Below are 21398 nucleotides of genomic sequence, written 5' to 3' on the forward strand. Positions count from 1 at the left end.
ATGTGGCCTCATGATAGAGTGCTTACCTCACATACAAGCCCTGGGTTCGTATTCCTCAGCATCACATATGTAGAAAAAGCCGAAAGTGGTGCTGTGGCTTAAGTGGTAGAGTGCTAGGCTTGAGCAAAATGAGGCCAGGGACAGTGCTCAGGCCCTGAGTTCAAGCTCCAGGACTGGCAAAAAAGGATACTATTTCTTTAAAATCCATCTGAAATTCAAAGGAACAAACCTCCCACCAACACAATGTATGCATTTTGCTAACTTTATTTCAGTCCATGTGTGAGTTTTCTTTATGAAGAGAGGTTTTATATTACCATACCATATATTTCTGCTGTATTTAAGAACAAAGGTACGTATTGACTGATGCACAGAATTTAAGAGGATTTAAGTGACCACATATAAGCACCAATGATTAGTGAGCATAAGCTGTAATTATTAGTATTTGTCATTGTTAATAGTATTGCTATTATTGTTGGACTTTTCTGTAAATAATGGATTTCCATGCAGTTAGATCAAATGATCCACTTCAGAAATCAGAGGGCTTCCCTCTGAAGCTTGAATAAGCTGTCATGGATATTTTCCACACAAACGAAACGAGGAGAGGCAGTGGCAGAGCTCCTCTGCAAAGGAGAGGAAAACTTATGCACTTGAAGAAAAGAGGCATTCAAAATGAGAATATTATTACTCCAGTGTGTTTAAGTGCTCCAAAGGTTCTTATAAAGACTCAAAGTTTGCTTCTTTTTCTCTGTATGGAACTCAAGCTAGGTCAGTATGAAGAGGAGGACACTTCAAATGTTTCTCACCACTCAATGCCACCTGGTGACCTTCTGTTTGGGAAACTAGTTATTTGAAGGTGTGATATTGCACCACCTAAGTGTTGAGAAGATGGTTTTAAGATAAAGATGTGAGAAAATGACTGTGCAGTGAAATTCATTCAACTGCTATGAAAAAGATTCGCTCCAATAGTCTACTCAGAAATTCTTCATGATGACAAAGGGGAGGAAATTGAAAAAAAATTGCCCCTGAATTGAACAGTGACTTGAGGAAGTCACTATTGATGTACTTCCTGACAAAGATGCTAGAACTAATTATAATCTTTTTCATTACTAAATCTGTTTTAAGTTCTCCACAAAGTGGACATTTTTATCAGTTTTTTCTTGCAGAATTGTTGCCATTCTCATTTTTTGGTCAGTTATGGGGCTTGAAGTCAGAGCCTAGGCAATGTCTCTGAGTCTCTTTGTGCTCAAGGCTAATGCTCTGCCACTTGAACCACAACACCACTTCTGGTTTGGGGGTGATTAATTGAAGTTAAGAATATTATGGGTACTCTTCTGCCTGGGATGGCCTCTAACCATGATCCTCAGATCTCAACCCCCTAAGTAGCTATGATTACAGATGTGAACCAGCAGCGCCCAGCCCTCAAATTCTTGTGAGTGTACCTTGATAAAACTTTAGTTTTATTTGTTTAATTACATGCACTCCGTACTAAATCTTTGAGTTTTCCAAACCTATGGGACATTCTTATCTGTCCAGAATCTCATAGTTTTAAAGAAAAGTATATCTTCAGCCCCCAAGTATATTAAATCATTCATTATATTACATAAGGAACACATTCATCTGGTCAGTGTCCAGTAAGTTATTCAGTCTTCAGGATTAAAACTAGTTGAACAAAGTAAAAGAAAAAATGAAAGAATGGATAACAACATGAAAATGAAGAGCAAGGAGGGAAAAGGAATGGAGGAGAGAAAAGGATATGAGTGGTGATGGTGAAGGATATTGATATACCTCCACAATTTATTCACAAGCAACTGTACATACATGATCTTCTTTTCTTTTGACTTGTAATCTCCAAACCCTAGCTGATACATACTGAGGCAATTACCACTAAACAGTTCCACCTGATAATTATTCCCTTCTTTCTTTTAAACCTAGCCCCAGAGTTTTATTTGAGCTCATGAATACTCAGAGACAATGTTTTAGTTTGCTTCTGCAGTTAGAGGTTGCCATGTAACATAGACGGCACTCATAGGATAAATGAAGTGAATTGTAGTTACTTGGTTATTTTCCTTATGATGAAGCCACACACTTGGACTTAATTTTTCCCTTTCTTGTAGACTAGAAACTAAGGTAGGTACATGAATTGCTGTCTTCATATACATGATGACAAAAATGTTGGTGTGAAAACTTATGAGAAACTTGTATCCCTGAAAGACCTGATGGAATAGTGTCACCTATCTAGTCTGGAACATCTCTCTGTTAATCTACTTAGTGAGGGAAATGCACTTCTAACTTCCTAAAGATGTTATATTTTACACTATCCATCAATACCTATAAAATTGACTTTAAAAAAAAACGTTTCCTTACAGGTTTTAGGGTAACAGGAGACAGTCATAACTCTATCCTAAATTGACTTGATTATGGATGTAGACAAGAACTATATTTACACCCTGTAGTGCCTTGTTAATTTCCCATGGTATCTATATATATGATGTAGAAACTGAGATAACCAGTGTCTTTTTTGAGAAACAAACTCTTGAGTCTACCATGAAAAAGGTCTTAGCTTCAAATAGAAGAGAGCTATACCACATAGACCTACGTATATTTAGTGATAATAAACTAAGTAATATCTGTTATAAAATGCATATAGGATCTTGACACTTTAAGACGATGTTTTGTTTTCATTTTACGTGGACAGTTTAGGTTAAAATGAAAGGTCCCATTCAAATTGTACTTCTCTATACTCTACAGTTTAATGAGCCATGCATTCCTAAGGTTCCAAACACTCAAGGTCTTAAGCACACAGCTTGTTTTTCTTGTTTTTAAAAATACAATTCATAATCTTAGTTTTATTGGCTTTCAAGGTTAATGAAATATTTTTAAGAAGTTTTATAAGCTTATAAAACATGGCTGGTGCAGGATATAATGGTAACTCATCCATGTTGTTTATTATTTAAAGTGTAAATGAATGGATACTTAGTGAACTCCCTATTATCTGGTTCTCATTTTTCTGCCTAGAATGGCTTTTATCACCATAAATTTTTTGGTTTTTATTTTATTTTCAAATTTTTATTATCAAACTGATGTACAGAGAAGTTACAGTTTCATACGTTAGGCACTGGATACATTTCTTGTACTGTTTGTGTCACCATAATTTTTAAAGTGCTCCTTAAAACTGGTAATGTTTCAGACAGTGGTCTACCCTGCTTATCTCCGTCCATGGGTTTTTTTTTTTTTTTTTTTGGCCAGTCCTGGGCCTTGGACTCAGGGCCTGAGCACTGTCCCTGGCTTCTTCCCGCTCAAGGCTAGCACTCTGCCACTTGAGCCACAGCGCCACTTCTGGCCGTTTTCTGTATATGTGGTGCTGGGGAATCGAACCTAGAGCCTCGTGTAACCGAGGCAGGCACTCTTGCCACTAGGCTATATCCCCAGCCCCGTCCATGGGGTTTTGCAAAATATTCCCAACAACTTCAGAGCCTGAAATATACCATACAGGATTTTTTTGGTTCACATTTGATAGAAGAAGATGGGATAGCAGTTTGAATGGCTATGGAAGTAGTTTGAGCAATTGAAGTTGAAAATGGGAGGGAATTTTCTGTGCTGAGTTAATCAGGAATAGTTTCAGAAATTGGTAGCATTTATAGATATTTCCAATACTTAAAAAATTCAGTGATTTTCATTTTTAGTCTATGATCTGAGCTTTCTGTCAGTTCCTACCATTCTTTAGAAAGACACTATTTCTTTTTGCAAGCGTATATCCCATATCAGTCCAATCTACTATTAATGTTTTCCAAATCACTTGAAACTAATCCTTACAGTCTGCCTTTTATCTTATACTCTTCTTTCCTGATCATAAAATTTTAAGTCTAATAGATATTTTTCCTTGTGCCTAAAAGCACTCTCATTATTTATAAGCATGTGATTTTTATTTATATACTTTTTGCCAGTCCTGGGCTTGAACTCAAGGCATGAGCACTGTCCCTGAGCCTCTTGTTTTTCAAGGGTAGCACTCTACCATTTGAGCACATTGCCACTTCTGGCTTTTTCTGTTTATGTGGTACTGAGGAATTGAACCCAGGGCTTCATGCATGCTAGGCAAGCACTCACTAAGCCACATCCCCAGCCCCAAGCCTGTGATTTCTTGAGAAGCTGTGACATTCCTCAAAGTTCTTTCTTCTTTTTGGAGTTCCTAACATAATTTTTATGGCTTTACCCTCCCTCTTGGTGACACCTTTACCCTTGGCCTTTATATTAAAGTACTATCTTGTTAAAGCATGAACACATATGCCTATATTCCCTCTCCCCTTAATAGACAGTCTGGTTACTCTTCTGTGAGTTATTGAGAGGATTTTTACATGGCTTTTAAAACACAACTGCCTTATGTAGAACTTATAAGACACTTATCTAGAAGTTTTATAACCCTCAAGATGTATTCAATAAAGGAGACTGTAAAGTAGCATCTGAGACTTGTCAGTATTGAATAAAGCTTATCATTTGAGAATATCCTTACTACTTTTTTCTCTAAAGAATGTGTAATACTTTCTGAGGTGTATTTTTGTGCCCATTACTATTTTTGCCTGTGATTTTTAATATATCTTTTAATATTAACAACTTTGAAAAGGGAACATTATAGACTCAAATTAAACAGCCCAGTCTTACTGCTTGAAGGAAAATGTTTTCTTGCATCATTGCATAAAGATGACATTTTTTTCTAACATATTTATGGATTGGATTGTTCGCAGTATCAGTATTCTATCTGTTGCTACAAAAATAAAATTGACTTTTCCCTATACTTGACTAGTGTGAACAAGGCCTTTTAATATATTTACTCCATAGAAGTCCAATATTACAATTAGTTCTAAATCTTTCTCAGGAAACCCTAGCCATTTCCACACAGCCCAAGATTGGAAATAGAATAAAATTATTTGTTCATATATGGATGGTGGTTTGTAACATATTAACTCTTAGTGTTAGTGTTTAGAACATCTAGTGCTGAAAAGTAAATGGCATGTGTTCCTGGTGGAATGTATATTCTGAGTCTGGTAGTATCTAGGATTAATGAAGTACTCACTGACCTGGTCAACCTGAGAAGTCTAATAACTTAAAATTTTTGGAGCTCATGCCTATAATATTAAGATGTCAGTATAGGGAAAATAAGACGCAATGAATAAATGGCTAGATTTACTTTTTTTCTTGTGCTGGTACTAGAGCTTGAACTCAGAGCCTCACACTCTTCCTTAGCTTTTTTGACCAAGGATAGCATTCTACCACTTTGAGCTGTAGACCCACTTCTGGTTTTCTGGAAGACATAAACAGTTGGCCACTTCACACGCCAGACCACTGATACCAGATAAGAGTCTCACAGACTTTCCTGCCCAGGCTAGTTTCGAACTGCAATCCTCAGCTCTATCTCCTGAGTAGCTAGGATTACAAGCATGAGTCTAGCTTACTTCCAGTTTTTGATACTAAATTAAAGAGTCTCTCAGATTTGACTGTGATCCTCAGATCTCAGCATACTGAGTAGGTAGGATTAGAGGTATGAGCCACTGGTGCCCAGTGATAACCAGATTCTTGTGAGCAGAATAGCTAATAATTTCAAAACTGCAACCATGGAACATAATTAGTACTTTTCCTATTTCTATTTCATCACAAGTTATGCTTCTTGACTTTCTCATTTGAAGTAGAAGAGAGGCTCTTGAGATTCCCCAGACAAAACCTTTAAAGCACTTTTAGTATATCTTGGCTAATAATTATCCTTTTCAGATATTTCTGATTTTCTAAAATTTATACAGTGTAGAATGTTGAACTTATAATTTAAGAAGTAAAGGCATAGCTTTAAAATATCAGCATTTATGGTACTTCAAAGTACCATAGCAAGTATATTATCATAGAAAAGCTCTTGGAAAGTCACCTCTCCCTTGGTCAAGGCTGTTCTATTGCCCTAAATATGCATACAAAATATAGCTGTGTAGACCATGGGCCAGTGATTGTGCTCAAGAGTATAGCATTAACAGAACAGAAGTAAATACTGCTCATATATGGTTTAAGAACTGTGGGTTTCCTCATCACAAATGAAACATTTAAATCTGCTTCATTGAATTGTTTTCTGTTATTAGACTAGCTCATTCTTTCTTTTGGCTGTTTACTCCCAAAGTAGCATTTGTTACCTTGAACCCTTTTCTACTTACAATAAAGTTTATAACCTGTATCATTGCGAGCTCTTTTAGGAGAGTCAATAATCAAAACTATTCATGTTAGAAAAACATTGCATAAAAAACAGTGGACAACTGGACACATTTCTTTCTAGTATTAGATAAAGCTCTTTGTGATGGGAAGTAGAGGTAAATCGAGTCAATTCATTCCTAACAGAATCATTTATCAGGTTGGGCTTTTATACTTAGTTTTCTATATTATTTCATTTATCCTTCAGTTGCAAAATCTTTCATAACACAAAATGGTTTTGCACACCTATTAGGAACCACAGTATTTTGTTGTCTCTGAGAGGACATACTATGATAGAACTGTAATGGGAACATTTAGCTTCATCGAACTACATTTCCCAGAATTCCATTTTCTTGTATATATTCAGCAACAGTGGACTACAATAAAAATCCCTATTAGTTGGAGAATTCAAAGAGGGGTATCCAACTCATTTGGTAATGAGTTTATGTGTTTATATGTACATGCATACTCACATCATTGATTATGTGCTGCTCTGTCTCATCATTTTGAAGCAGCAGTTGGAGTTGCATTTATTTTTCATTCCCCCTGGATCTTCCTTCAGTGTCTCTTATTCTAGGCTAGAAGACAATGTGCTCTTTCTTATTGCAGAGTAACAGGAAATAAAAACAACTCAGCTTACTGTCTATTCTGGTGGAATTCAAGGCTATTCATGATCCTCCTATCTGCCTGCTAATGAACTTCAGGTTTCAGCATAAGACGCAGAGATAGTCTTGGGCAGATAGCTTATCCTAGTCCCTATTATGGTGTAAACCAATTCCTTGTAGTGATAGTAATGATAATAATAATTTATATGTAATTTGTAAGCATATATGTATGTATATCTACACACACATATTGCATGTTCACATAGTAGGATTCATATGTAATATTCTGCTGTTCCATTCTCTGAAACCGGAATGACGCACATATTCTTTCAATTTTGAGACAGGAAGAAAAATATTTTATCATATCTTAGTGAAAACTATTTTTTATTGTGCTGGTGCCAGAGATTGAGCTCAGGGCCTTGAGCCCTCCCTTGGCATTTTCTTCTCATGGCTGGAGCACTACCACTTGGTCCCTGCCTCCAGTTCAGACTACAGACTTTTATCTTCTTTTTTCCCCTTTGGCATTAGTAGGTTTTGAACTCAGGAATTCATACCTAGTATGTGAGCACTCTTAGCCGTGAGTCACACCTCAAGCTCTTCCTTAAAGCTATTCAGTTTTTATACATACAATATCACACCTCAGATGCTAAACAGTGAGTTCTCCAATCTATCTCCCAATCATTTTCTAAAAAATAGCACAGTGAAGGCTGATTTATCACTTATTCACTACATTCTGTCTCCACTGATAGCATTTGACTGAGACAGATTCTTAGCTTGGGTTTTGATACTTTTATTTTATTTTATTATTTTATTTTATCTTTCAACAGCATTAATATAGTTTACTGTCCCCCTTTTGGGACTCTCTTTGATCGTTTTTCCTATGCTATTCAGACTTTTTTCCCAATGTAGAGTATTGATTGTTTCTCTCATCTCTTCTCACACTACGCAAGCTATGGTATATATATACATACATACACACACAAACATGCCCGGATATACATATATATATATACACAGGTATATACATATATGATATATATGTGTGTGTAGATATACATACATACATATATGCTTACAAATTACATATAATACATATTACTATCACTACAGGGAATTGGTTTACACCATAATAGGGACTTGGTTAAGCTATCTGACCAAGACTACCTCTGCATCCAATGCTGAAACCTGAAGTTCATTAGCAGGCAGTCAGATAGGAGGATCATGAATAGACTTCTCTCTTCTCACACTATGCAGACAAATATATATATATATATACACATATATACATAAATATATCTACATATATACACATAAATATATATGTATATATATATATAAAATGTGTGTGTGACTTTAACAACAGTACCATCTACATTTTCCAGACCCTTAAAAATGTTTGGCTAACTAAACTAGAAATACAGCCAACCATATGGGAAAGGATCTTCACCAGTACAGCTACAGACAAAGGCCTAATATCTGTCATCTACATAGAACTCAAAAAAACGAACCCCCTCCAAACCCAGTAAAGCAATTATTAAATGGGCAAAGGAGCTAAAGAGAGACTTCACAGGAGAAGAGATAAAAATGGCAAAGAAACAGTAAAGGAAATGCAAATAAAAACAACCCTGAGATACCACCTCACTCCAGTTAGAATGGCCTATACTCTGATCTCAGGCAACAACAAATGCTGGAGGGGATGCAGGGAAAGGGGAACCCTTCTCCACTGTTGGTGGTAGTGCAAATTAGTACAACTACTTTGGAGAACAGTATGGAGGTTCCTCAAAAAGCTCAGCATAGACCTACCCTATGACCCAGCCATACCACTCCTAGGCATCTATCCTGAACAACAATTCTCAAGATATCATAAAGACATCTGCACATCCATGTTTATCGCTGCACAATTCACAATAGCCAAAATATGGAAACAACCCAGATGCCCCAGTACAGATGAATGGATTCAAAAAATGTGGTACCTATACACAATGGAATACTACATAGCAATTAGAAATCATAAAATACTGGTATTCGCAGGGAAATGGTCAGAACTTGAACAAATAATGTTGAGCAAGACAAGCCTAGAACACAGAGAACAAAGGGGCATGACTTCCTTGATATATGACTGTTAGGCTGTGTGGGGACAGTAGAGACCAGTAGTGCAAAACAACAAACTTCTCTTCAAATGTTATTTCCACAGGTTTGGGTCAGCGGCCTTAGATTATGTATCTAAAACCAAACAACTACTAAATATAAAAAGGTCTAGAATAGACCTATCAGTGGATCACAATAGCTCAACAGCTATGTACACATGATCATATAAGACGAGGATAAGCAAAAACAACCCCAAGAGAAGGACACAGGCGGAGTCTACTGTTGACATTATCTTTAAAGTTCTAGGTGAATTTCCTGTGGCGTACCAACGTGGTTACTGTATATGATTTTGGTACACTGGATATTTTATATATGCCTACCTGATCTAGGGAAGGGAAAGAAAACTAAGGCTCTAAGATATCACAGGAAATGTATTCACTGCCTTATTATGTAACTGTACCCTGTTTGCACAACACCTTGTCAATAAAATTTAATTAAAAAATTAAGTAATTACAAAAGAAATGTTTGGCTAGGGCATCTCTTCTCCATAGCCCACAAGTATCTCATACTCAGTGTGTCAGCAGTTTGATTAGTATTCTTTTCCCCCACATTGCTTATCCTTATCACTTTCATAAACCATCAACACAGGCTTATTGGAGAGTAAATGACTAAATACGTATATTTAGAAAAGAAATCGTTCATATTTTACATTCTGAGAGTGAATGTGATCAATTTAAAATAATGGTGGTTTCTTTTTTGGTTCTAATCCTGAGGCTTGAACTCGGGTCCTGGGTGCTGCCCCTGAGGTTTGTTATGCTAAAGCCTAGAGCTCTACCACTTGAGCCATAACTCCTGGCTTTTTGGTGGTTATGTGGAGAGAAGAGCCTCAAGGACTCTTCTGCCTGGGCTGGCTTTGAACTGCAATCTTCAGATCTCAACCTCATGAGTAGCTATGATTATAGGTTTGAAGCACTAGCGCCTACCATAATGGCTTTTTAAAAATTTATGTGAGATAGACACCTTAATGAACAAGAATCCTCCCAATAAAGTTTCATTTCTTTCCAATTCAGTCTTAAAATATTTTAGTTACAAAAATGCTATAAAAAATTTGGGTCCTCTCCCAAGGAAATCTTTGGGTGCCCCTTGAAATTCATTCATACAACCAATAAATCTGGGTAAAGAATCTGTGATCTGATTAAAATACATTAGACAATGGTAGTTGCATTTATTATACATGAATGATAGTTTCACAAGGTCTTGGAGAATCGTACTGCTTTCAAGTATCTTTTTTGTCCATATAAGCTAATAGAAATAAAAGCCTTTAAAAAATCTCATCAATCCTCTGAGGGATTCTACTGATTGTCCAAGAGGAATTTTTGTATAAAGTAATTAAAGCACTAAGTAGGAAAGTAACTAAACTATGAGAACTTTTGAAAAAGTCTAAATGATTAATGATTTATCTGAGGATAATGAAGTAGGAAGGATTTAAATGAAATAAGCTATTTGATTCAAGATATTACGATATGTGTGAGGTTTTTTATTATAATGTTTAGATGGAATTCAGTAAATACCTTTTAGAGTATTTTTATGTGCTAAAATATGTAAACCATCCATTATGCATTAAAATTACAATTTTTAACCATTTTATTCAGCTAATAGCTTTATTGTAAGATTTTAGGGAAATGTACTGACTTGTTGAACATTTGTTGAATATTACCAGATAATGAAATCACAAAAATGATTTTTCAAAATGCTCTTGTGAATATTATATTAAGTATTTTGTGGAAAATAAAATAAAGTTTCACAACAGAGAAGTATCACAAAATAAAGTAAGAAATCATAACAGAACATGAATGAAACATTATCACAATACATAAAATACCTGAAATAAGTATTTGAGACAAGAAATTTGACATTGATTTTCTATGGTTATTAATTCTTCCACATTCCAGAGCAGGTAGGGCTACTGGGACATATTCACAACCTCTTTCTTAAATATGTCTGTCTGTTAACCAATTAACACCTACTTTGATGCATTAATGAGCAATTAATTGTTTGGCAGAGGCATATGGATATAGATTACAGAAGGGAATCCCTTTGGATTTGTCTATTCATGTAAAGTAAAATCTGAAATCAGAGAGGACTTTTCTGGGAAACTTGTCACCTTAATATGGCAAAAAGCAATGTCTCTAGCTACTTTAAGAATAGTCTAATTTTCCCCCAAATGTTCAGTATTTGTATTATCCAGCTTAAACAATTAAAAGTTTATTTAAGTATTATGTTAATGAATTTGTATGTATATGCACATATACACACATATTTAAATAAAGTAGAAGAAATATTCAATGTACAATCATAAAACAATATTGAAAAATGTCAGGATATTTTAAGACAGTAATTTCTGATTTTCTGAAAACATATTATCTAGGATGAATAAAGCAGGACCCCAAACTTATTCTGGTGCTCTAGTTACTAGTTTGCAATCTCTATTCTAAAATGCAAATGTACGGGTTAGAATCTAGATCCTGAGGTAAGCTAAATCTAAGTTGAAATAACCTATCATCTATTATGTCTGTGTCCTCAAGTGAGTCATGTCACTTAACCTCTTTGTTATTTTAATTTTTAATTTGTAAAACAAGGATATGAAGGTATTTATATTCTACATTTGTTATGAGGATTAAATGTATAATCAGGGTATATAAAGTACTAAACATACTGTAATGTACTGATGTATAGTAATGTCTCGTTAGACTAGTAAAAATGACATGTTAGCCAATATAAACAGCTCTAACTAGTAGAGCGCCTACTAGATGCAATGCTGAAAAACATTGGTCTTTTTGTTTTGTCATTTGTAGGTCTTGAATTTGCAGCCTGGGTGTTGTCCCTGAGCTCCTTTCCTCAATCCTAGCTCTCTACCACTTTGAGCCATGGTGCCACTTCTAGATTTCTGGTGGGTACTTGGAGATAAGAGTCTCATGAATTTTCCTGACTGGGCTAGCTTTGAACCCTGATCCTCAGATCGTAGTCTCCTGATTGCTAGAGCCATCAGTGCCCAGCAAAAATATTATTTTAATAAAGTAGAGCTTGTTTTCTTCTAAGAAGTCCCTATAATTACTGGTAGTACTATCATTTCATATTTCTACATACCCAAGTCATCTTGATTTAATACACTGTGACCTATTTCCCTTCATTCTATGTTAGTCTCCACAAGTACAGCTGAACCCAAGGTTATATCTAGACTGAAGTCATTTGTTTGTGTGTGGGGGTAGGGGGTGAACTCAGAGCATGCTCAGGGATAGTGCTCTCCCACTTGAGCCACAGCTCCACTTCCACCTTTTTGGTAGTTTATTGGAGATAGAAGTCTCACAGATTTTCCTGCCCTTGCTGGCTTTGACCCATGATCCTTTGATCAAAGCCACCTAAGTAGCTAGGATTACTGGTGAATCTCTGGTGCCAGTCTTTAAAGGGTGAATGTGCAAGTGCTGATTCAAGTGAAATCCGTTCCCTCCTTTGTTCTGTCCTTGCGAATTTTAGTTTTTATACTCTAGTCTTTTCCTAACTCCAATCAAGTTGTTGTCTAACTTTCCAGTCTATGGAAGGATAAACTTAAACTAATACTTATCTCACAAATTTCCTCATTTTTCTCCACTAACTTTCTGGATGACCAAACAGCTTTTTATTATTTGAGAGTTTTCTTAAAGGGTCCATTGTAGCTCCAGGGCGACAGTGTGGGGAGGTGGTTTATGGGAATATTGGATATGTGCCCTTAAAGGGCATTGTGAAGTCTCAGGTTTATCCTCTGTTCCTGGTATGAAATGCTGTCATTTTATTGTTGCCACCATTGATAGTGATTTTTGCTGTGTGCCATGTTATGCTGTGCTATGATGTCAGAGGTAAGGTTTCAGTTTAGAACTGAGCTGATGTCAGTGTCACAACTTTGAACTTACAAAACCATGAGCTAAAGAAACCTTTCTTTAATTTATAAGTAGCCGAATTCTGGTAGTTTGTTGTAGTAATATAAAGCTGTCTAATGCACAACTTTTGCCAGACTCTTGAGATACTTCTAAAAATGCAATCCATTTATTCAAGCTCATTATATCTCTATCGCTTTGCTTCTTCACCAGACTTTAAAGTTATGTGCATATAATGGTGGCCTCTAAACACAAATGTATAGATTGCTCATTATCTTATTTTAGATTCAGAGACTCTCGAGACATCATTAATGGTAGTGTAAAACTTTCTGAGATTGGTGCGCGGTGGGACACTCCCTCATGACAGCAGCGGCCACACAAGGGCACAGTGCATTGGTGACTGAGCTGCGAGCTTGGCTGCCGTGCGCCTAGCCACAGCCCAGCCCCCGCGTGCGTCCCCGCCCCCTGCCCCCCCCCACCCCCCAGCTCTGCTCTCCTGGTGCGGTGCCGGTGCTGAGCCCGCCCAGGCCGGGACGATGGTCAAGTATTTCCTGGGCCAGAGCGTGCTCCGAAGTTCCTGGGACCGAGTGTTCACCTCCTTCTGGCAGCGGTACCCGAACCCCTACAGCAAACATGTCTTGAGGGAAGACCTAGTACACCGGGAGGTCACCCCTGACCGGAAGCTTCGGTCCTGGAGCCTCCCGACCAATACCAACAGGATGCCCCGCTGGGCGGAGCGACGGTTTCCTGCCAACGTTGCCCACTCGGTATACATCCTGCACGACTCCATTGTGGACCCACAGAATCAGACCATGACCGCTTTCACCTGGAACATCCACCACGCCCGGCTGATGGTGTGGCTCGGCGGTAGAGCCCCGAGTGCGAGCATGGCGGTGTGTTTCACGGCCTGCACAGGTGGTGGAGGAACGGTGCGTTTACTGCGTGAATGACAGCAGCGGGGAAGCCTGGGTCTCCTCCATCTTGTTTGCTGTCAGGAGTTCGGTCTTGCCCGGCCGGTTCAAAAGCAACGGAACCAAGACGATGAAAGGCTTTGAGTACATCCTGGCCAAGCTACAAGCTGAGCCCCCTTCCAGAACATTTGTGGAGACAGCCAAGGAAGCCAAGGAGAAAGCCAAGGAGATGGCACTGGCAGCTACAGAAAAGGCCAAGGACCTGGCCAAACAATGCCGCCAGCAAGCAGCAGCTGCTGCAGCTGTTTGTCTCATGGTCCAACCCCGCCCTCCCCATAATTCACGATTGAAAATCAACTTCAGTGAGCCAGACCCAAAGAAACATGACTCTATGGTTTCCCTCATAAGGAATAATTAGCACAGGTTTAGGCTAGTCACAGCAGAGGATCACAAGAGCCCAATAGCTATGCCCTTATGAACACATAAAATGATGCTAAGTGAAATGAACTCCATGTTATGGAAACGACTGTTAGATTACTGTTGTAATTACTTTCAACATGCGATGTGAAACCGTAGCTTCTATTGTTGATGATCTTCTTGTATCCCCTTCCTGTGGTTGTCCTGCACTATCTCTGTATCTCATCTAATTTACCCTGGATACTGTATATACTGGTATTAGAATTAGGAAAGTGAAAGGGAATATCAAAATCGAGAGACAAAGGATAAAAAGGCAAACGACTCCAAAAGCAATACTTACAAAACCATTTGGTGTAAATCAACTGATCAACTCATGGGGGGAAGGGAAAGGAGGAGGGGGAGGGGGAATGAGGAATGAGGGAGGAGGTAACAAACAGTACAAGAAATGTACCAAGGCCTAACGTATGAAACTGTAACCTCTCTGTACATCACTTTGACAATAAATAAGAAAAAAAATAAGGGAAAAAAATCAACTTCAGTCCTCTGTGCTGTCTGGGTGGTGGGCTGGGGCAGGGGTCCCGCATGGCCACTGTGACTCGCCAGGCCGTATCCGAGTCCACGCCGGGCCTGCATGTCCCCCCCCTCCCACCCACCCCCGGGGGCCGCTGCAGGTGTGTGTGATTTGCTGAGGGGGTGCAGAAGGCTAGACTGTGTGCCCCGCGAGGGCAGGCGCCTTGCTTTTCTCTTATGTGTCCCAAGAACCTGAAACAATAGCTAACACATAACAGGCGATCAATAAATGCCTTTCAATTAAAAAAATTACAGAGATTAAATCCATAAGGAAACATAGTTTTCTGTGTCCTATGCAGTTTAATTTTATGTTCACCCACACTCAGATAAACAGATCAGGTAGCAGATTTAAAAAACCTCAAAAGCTGGAGAATTGTGAAACACAGTTCTAATTTTAGGGACTACTTATAGTAGCATATTCTTCTCTGTTTTACAAAATATAACTGTACACCTGAATGAGTGTTTCTAAGCAATTTAGGCAATTATATTAAACTTTACTCAAATGGAAAATAAGAATATGATATTAAATAATAGCCACAATATTTTCTCAAATATTTTGGAACCTGTGGACACTTTACTCATATTAGTTAAAAAAAAATTCACAATTTTACCACAAGGTTTAAAATCAGCAAGAATATAAGTATGTGTAAAATTACTTAACAAAATCTTCCTATGCCCAATAAAGTCTTTGACAAGGTTTTCATAGTCACCCATGATTAATAAAAGTTAAGATCTTAAAAGTTAAACTACATTGATATTATATTCATCTAACCTTTACTTTTATTTTTAAATCCTAAACCTAAGATAATTGGAGAAAATTTTCCTCAGTGTTTCAACTCAAAACTATCCAACTCGACTCCTTACATATTGTTTTAACTTTCAACATGGGACTTTTATTCTTTCCTACAAGTGTGAATAACAATCTTTTAAGTAGTTCTTAGCAGATAGCCATCTTTTTATCTTTTATCAAGTAATTTTTGAAGGAATTATTTCATTGAAATATTATCATATATTCATATAATATTCTTTAAACAAATTCACTTCTATTACTTTTTTTAACCCTACTAGCGCTTTACTGTTTTTAGTGGGTTTCAGTGTGTGTGTGTGTGTGTGTCTGTGTGTGTGTGTCTGTGTGTGTATCATCAATCATATTTAACCTGTATACTGCTGCTCGGTTGGCCTCTCTTTTAAACCTCCCTTTTCACAGGTGTCCCCTTCTACAGTCTATAGTCTGCATAAACATAACCATGCTCAGTAATGTTGTCACCAGTTCATTCTTCTCAATAAAATCTCATATACTTGTTTGTCTCACACCCTATGAGAAGGATTCTGGGACAAAAAGTCATATCTTCCGCTTTGGGCTAAGAGCTCTCTTGGTAGAGCTAATCAATCCCTGCAGAAGGCCATTTGCAAGGTTAGAAGGCTCCTCCTGAATCAAAGAAAAATCTGGAAGCATAGACCTTCTTTAGGGAACAGAGAGAAATCTAGCCTAAGGCAAAAGTTTGCCTTTCACTCTGCTGGTATCTTTTATGCTGTTCTTAATTATTTGATTTGAATAGTTAATAAAAGGAAACTGGTAGTTAAAGGAATAGGAGACGACATGTGCTTATGAAGGACGGTGTAAATATACCACAGTATGAGAACACTTTCCCAGCTGGAAACAGAAGTAAGGCAGCACTGGTGCTGTTCTACCATGGAGGACCCAGAAACAGTGAACTAGAAGATAGTATGTCAAATATGCCTGTGCATCAGTGTAGCCCAGAAACAAACAATATATTTAACATGCTTTTGTGATGCCTTAGTTTTGCATCAAGGTTGAGAACTTCTAAGTCTCATCTGCTGAGACAGAGAAACAAATCTGGGACAGTAGACATAGAGTTTAGGGAAGTGGGTGCTCTCTAAATGATTATAATGCCTGACCCTTGCCCAAACCTCGTTTATATTGAGTGGGGTCAGAGAATCTAATCAAAAACTCAGATGGTTAGAGATTGCTGCCTAGGCATTAACAGGTGGGTGGAAACTATGAGAAAGTTAGGCATTAGAATCCTAGAATGGCTAAAACAAAGTAAATTAGGATAAACATTGAGTTCTCAGTGGTAAGCACAGCTAAATGGTACAGTGTAAATTAGATGTCTTTGTGAAAATAAGCATTTTCTCTGGAGGCTATTGAAATGCTGTTAGCATAATTAGGATCATATCACTATCTTTTTTCCTGGAGCAGAGTAAAGCTGATGCAAATAATAGAAATTCTTACTTTATTTTAGTTATAGTAGGAATTTGGTAACTCTTTTCACAGAAAGCAGTACTGTATTCAAAGAGTTTTCAATTCTGCACTCCCCAAACTTTCCTGCCTGGCTACAAGTGGTTAAGCAACCACAGAGGCCTTCAAAAGGGAAGGGAATAGGCTAAGATTCCATTTTCCAACCATTTCTAAGTTCTGCTATTTAGTTTCCATGGATACTATCTGATCTCAGTTGCAAGTCTTCCTAGCTATGATTAGAGAAGCTGCTACCCTGAATTCTGAAGTGGTGTGGCACACGGTTTCAAGCTATTCCTTCCAATAACTGATCAATGAATTCAACTGATAAAGAGTAGTCAGAGGGGAATGAAAATAAAAGGTAGAATTTAAACACAATTTGAAAAAAATAATGGGCCTTGATACTTTCTTTCCTCTCTAGTGTTTTTATTCTTTAGTCATATATGTATATGAAAATAAGTACTACATGGTATATATGCATATGCATATCATGTATATATATATTTACCCCATATGGATACCATATGTATATACAGAAAATTTTATCTTTTGGTAGATAGTCATGATAAATAAATTCAAATAAAAAAGCATAAGATGAGGAGTAAGGAACTCCTAACAATATTTCATGCCTTGGTTTTATTCTGTAGAGGTAACCATAGAAACAGTTGTTGGTATATTTCTTAGCTGATACAATATAAATATATATTCATACAACAGATATATATTATACATACATGTACATATGTGCATGTAAATATATAGAAATAAATATATGTGTGGTATACAACCATTAACATACATATATCCTTTAAAATGCAAAGTTACATCAGTATATGGATCTATACTTTGTCATTCTAATATCCATAGAAGATTGATTACAGTTTAATCAATTCATATTCAGGAATATTTTTATTGTTACAAAATGGGCTGTTTTAAATGTTTTTGAATAAATATATTTACATTTATAGTAAAGTATAAATAATACAACATATTTTGAAGTGTTCACAAATACAAATAGGGAGTTTGAAGTGTAAATTTCAGATTGGTGAAAATATGCAAGACAAATGAGAAAGAAAAATATAAAATGATGAAAGTTTGTGGCAAATATTACACTTCAAAATTACCCCAATTGGCAGTGACTGGCAGTGATACTCAACTTTATATTCTGCATTCAGTTTCTCATTTCAAGTATAAATCTGGTGATGTAGATGAGCCTGTATTTTAGTGTTTGGCACATACAAGAGCATGAACTTATGTACTTTAGAAAATCATCATTGCAACGGTCTTTTAAAATCAACCATAACATTTAGAAAAAATAATCAGGAACATTGTTTTCTTATAAAATTAATTAAAATTCACCAGTATAGGAAAATGTTGGATTCGTAAGTATAATTTTAGAAGGTCACTTACTTAGCAGATATTATTATTAGATTTAGACTGCGAAATGCTAGAATCTTTTTGAGCCTAAAAGATATAGTCAAGCTAGAAAAAAAAGGCTTCATTTTCTTACACTAACAAGAGTCTATTTGGGGAAGGATGAAACCCAGAATCTGGAATATACTAGTGCTCTACCTCTGAGCTACCTCTACATTCCATGTCAAAGAAGACACAGCAACTCTTTGTGTGTGCACAGGCTTGAGGCTTGAATTTGGGGCCTAGGCCCTGTTCCAGAGCTTTATTTTTCTCAAGGCTAGTGTTCTACCACGTGAGCCACAGCTCTAGTTCGAGTTTTTTTGGTGGTTAAAGGAGATAAAAATAGCACGGATTTTTCTACCTGTGCTGACCTTGAACTGTGATCCTCAGATCTCAGACTCCTGAGTAGCTAGGTTTACATGCATAAACCATTAGCTCCTGGCTAAGGCACATCTTTTTAGGTGATCAGAAACATTGTAGAACAACTAGTTGCCACAGTGATTTTAATTCTATTATTTGTCTTATGGTTGTATTAAAGCACAGATGACAGATAGCTCCATTAGTCTTTGATTCTCAGTTTTGAAAATGATGATCCCTGGGTTCAGGGTATGGTTCAAGTGGTAGAGAGCTTGTATTGAGTTTAAACTCTGTTACTGCCAAGACACAAAGCTGACAACCCCTGTAAAGATTTATGAACAACTGTTTGATGGAAATACTGAGAAAATTTTCAACAAGGTATATATATTTTTCAGTTAGCAAGAATTGACTAGAGATGTAGCCAGATGGACATGCATACTGAAAAGTTCACAACACAAAAGGCAGAGCAGAAATACTGTAGCCTTCCATTAGCACTACTTTTCAGCCCAAATTCTCCAGCTTCTGCATTATTAACAGTTCAGCTTTTGATACTTTAAGGAGCTCAACATGTTGAAAAAATAACACCATTATAAATGTTTAAAATAACAGTGGTTGAAACTCCTGTTAAAAATTGAGACTTGTTTTTGAAAAGTGTTACATAAAACTATTAATATTTTACTCTGCATGACATGACAACTATGGTCAAAAAATGAAAATTGGCTTTTGAGTGAAAGAGTTCATGGAGATTATGAGTTGTTTGAGACCCTTACTTGATTAACAAATTAAAATTTTTGTCATTAGTTTTAAATTTACAACTCCATCATTCACTTTTTCTTCATGATCAAGATTGATAAATGTCTTTCATTTTTTTTCTTAAGACAATGAGGACAACTAACCAGAAGGTGAAAGACTCTTCCCAGTCATTCCTAGGCATAGGTGACTGGTTGGCCTCTGAAAAGAGGGTGAACATTATAATATCCAATAACAGTATCCTTAAAAAAACCTGTTCTTTATATATATATATATTATTATCAAACTGAATTACAGAGAGGTTACAGTTTCATACATTAGGCATTGGATACATTTCTTGTACTGTTTGTTACCTCGTCCCTCATTCCCCCCTCCCCCCTCTTTTTTTCCCTTCCCCCCCACCTATGAGTTGTTCAGTTGTTCAGTTCATTTTCTCCAAACAGTTTGTAAGTATTGCTTTTGTAGTTTTGTCTTTTTTTTACCCTGTGTCTCTCGATTTGGGTATTCGCTTCCAATTTCCTAGTTCTAATACCAGTATACCCGGTTTCCAATATACTCAGATAAGATAAAGAGATAGTGTAGGTACAACCACAGGAAGGTGATACAGGAATATCATCAATAATAGAGGCTACAGTTACATATGGCACGTTGAAAGTAGTTACAACTGTGATATAACAATCGTTTTCATAACATGGAGTTCATTTCACTTAGCATCATCTTATGTGTTCATAGGGTGTAGCTATTGGGCTCCTGTGATCCTCTGCTGTGACTTGCCTAAACCTGTGCTAATTATTCCCTATAAGGGAGACCATATAATCCATGTTTCTTTGGGTCTGGCTCACTTCACTTAGTATAACTTTTTCCAAGTCCTTCCATTTCCTTACAAATGGGGCAATGTCATTCTTTCTGATAGAGGCATAAAATTCCATGGTGTATATGTACCACATTTTCCTGATCCACTCATCTACTGAGGGGCATCTGGGTTGGTTCCAGATCCTAGCTATGACAAATTGTGCTGTGATGAACATTGTTGTGCTGGTTGCTTTAGTGTGATTATGTTTGTGGTCTTTTGGATAGATACCCAAAAGTGGGGCTGCTGGGTCATAGGGGAGTTTTATGTTTAGCCTTCTGAGGAATCTCCATACCTCTTGCCAGAGTGGCTGAACCAGTTTACATTCCCACCAACAATGAAGTAGGGTTCCCTTTTGGCCACATCCCTCCAACAGTTGTTATTGTTAGTTTTCTTGATATAGGACATTTCTTACAGGGGTGAGATGGAATCTCAATGTTGTTTTGATTTGCATTTCTTTTATGGCCAGTGATGTAGAGCACTTCTTCATATGTCTCTTGGCCATTCTCATTTCCTCATCAGAGAAGTCTCTTTGTAAGTCTTTAGCCCACTTGATGAGGGGGCTATTGGTTCTTTGCTGTTTTGTTTTGGATGAAGGAAATTTTTTTAGTTCTGCATATATTTTAGATATGAGGCTTTTGTCTGTTGAATGGCCAGTAAAGATCTTCTCCCAATCTGTGGGCTTTCTGTTTATCTTGCGAGCTATGTACTTTGCCCTGCAGAAGCGCTGAAGTTTGATGTAGTCCCATTTGTCCATCCTTTCTCTGATTTGTAGCCTTTCTGGGTCTTTGTTAAGGAAGTTCCGTCCTGTGCCAAGGAGCCCAAGTGTTTCTCCTACTCCTTCTTTTAGTGTTTTCAGGGTGTCTGTTTTGATTTCAAGGTCTTTGATCCATTTGGAATTGAAAAAAAATCTGTTCTTTTTTAATTCTTGACATCATTTTGGGTATCTATACTTATATCTGAGACAGGGGCTTGAGTTCTGTACCTGCAGCTGTTTGTATTTATTGGCTACAGCTCTACTGCCTGAGCCACGCCTCCAACAGCACATCT

General features: G+C 37.1%; 2 protein-coding genes across 2 annotated transcripts in view; one reads left to right on the forward strand and one right to left on the reverse strand.

Moving 5' to 3' along the window:
- Positions 1-21398, reverse strand: part of Il1rapl1 (interleukin 1 receptor accessory protein like 1) — a 1145636-nt gene that overhangs the window by 42611 nt on the left and 1081627 nt on the right. The window lies entirely within an intron of this gene.
- Positions 13347-15064, forward strand: LOC125344044 (PRELI domain-containing protein 1, mitochondrial-like). Its single transcript, XM_048336649.1, has 3 exons — positions 13347-13677; positions 13739-14096; positions 15048-15064. The coding sequence occupies exons 1-3, from the start codon at positions 13360-13362 to the stop codon at positions 15062-15064; spliced, it is 693 nt and encodes a 230-aa protein (XP_048192606.1). The 5' UTR covers positions 13347-13359.

The sequence above is a fragment of the Perognathus longimembris genome, chromosome 28, assembly GCF_023159225.1.
Source record: "Perognathus longimembris pacificus isolate PPM17 chromosome 28, ASM2315922v1, whole genome shotgun sequence".
NCBI classification, from domain to species: domain Eukaryota; kingdom Metazoa; phylum Chordata; class Mammalia; order Rodentia; family Heteromyidae; genus Perognathus; species Perognathus longimembris.

What these genes read in the sequence shown, in the direction of transcription:
- LOC125344044 (XM_048336649.1), top strand. Translation starts at nt 13,360, where the DNA reads ATGGTCAAGTATTTCCTGGGCCAGAGCGTGCTCCGAAGTTCCTGGGAC. An exon ending in TCCACCACGCCCGGCTGATG is followed by an intron (nt 13,678 to 13,738) that starts GTGTGGCTCGGC and finishes CGGCCTGCACAG; the next exon opens with GTGGTGGAGGAACGGTGCGT.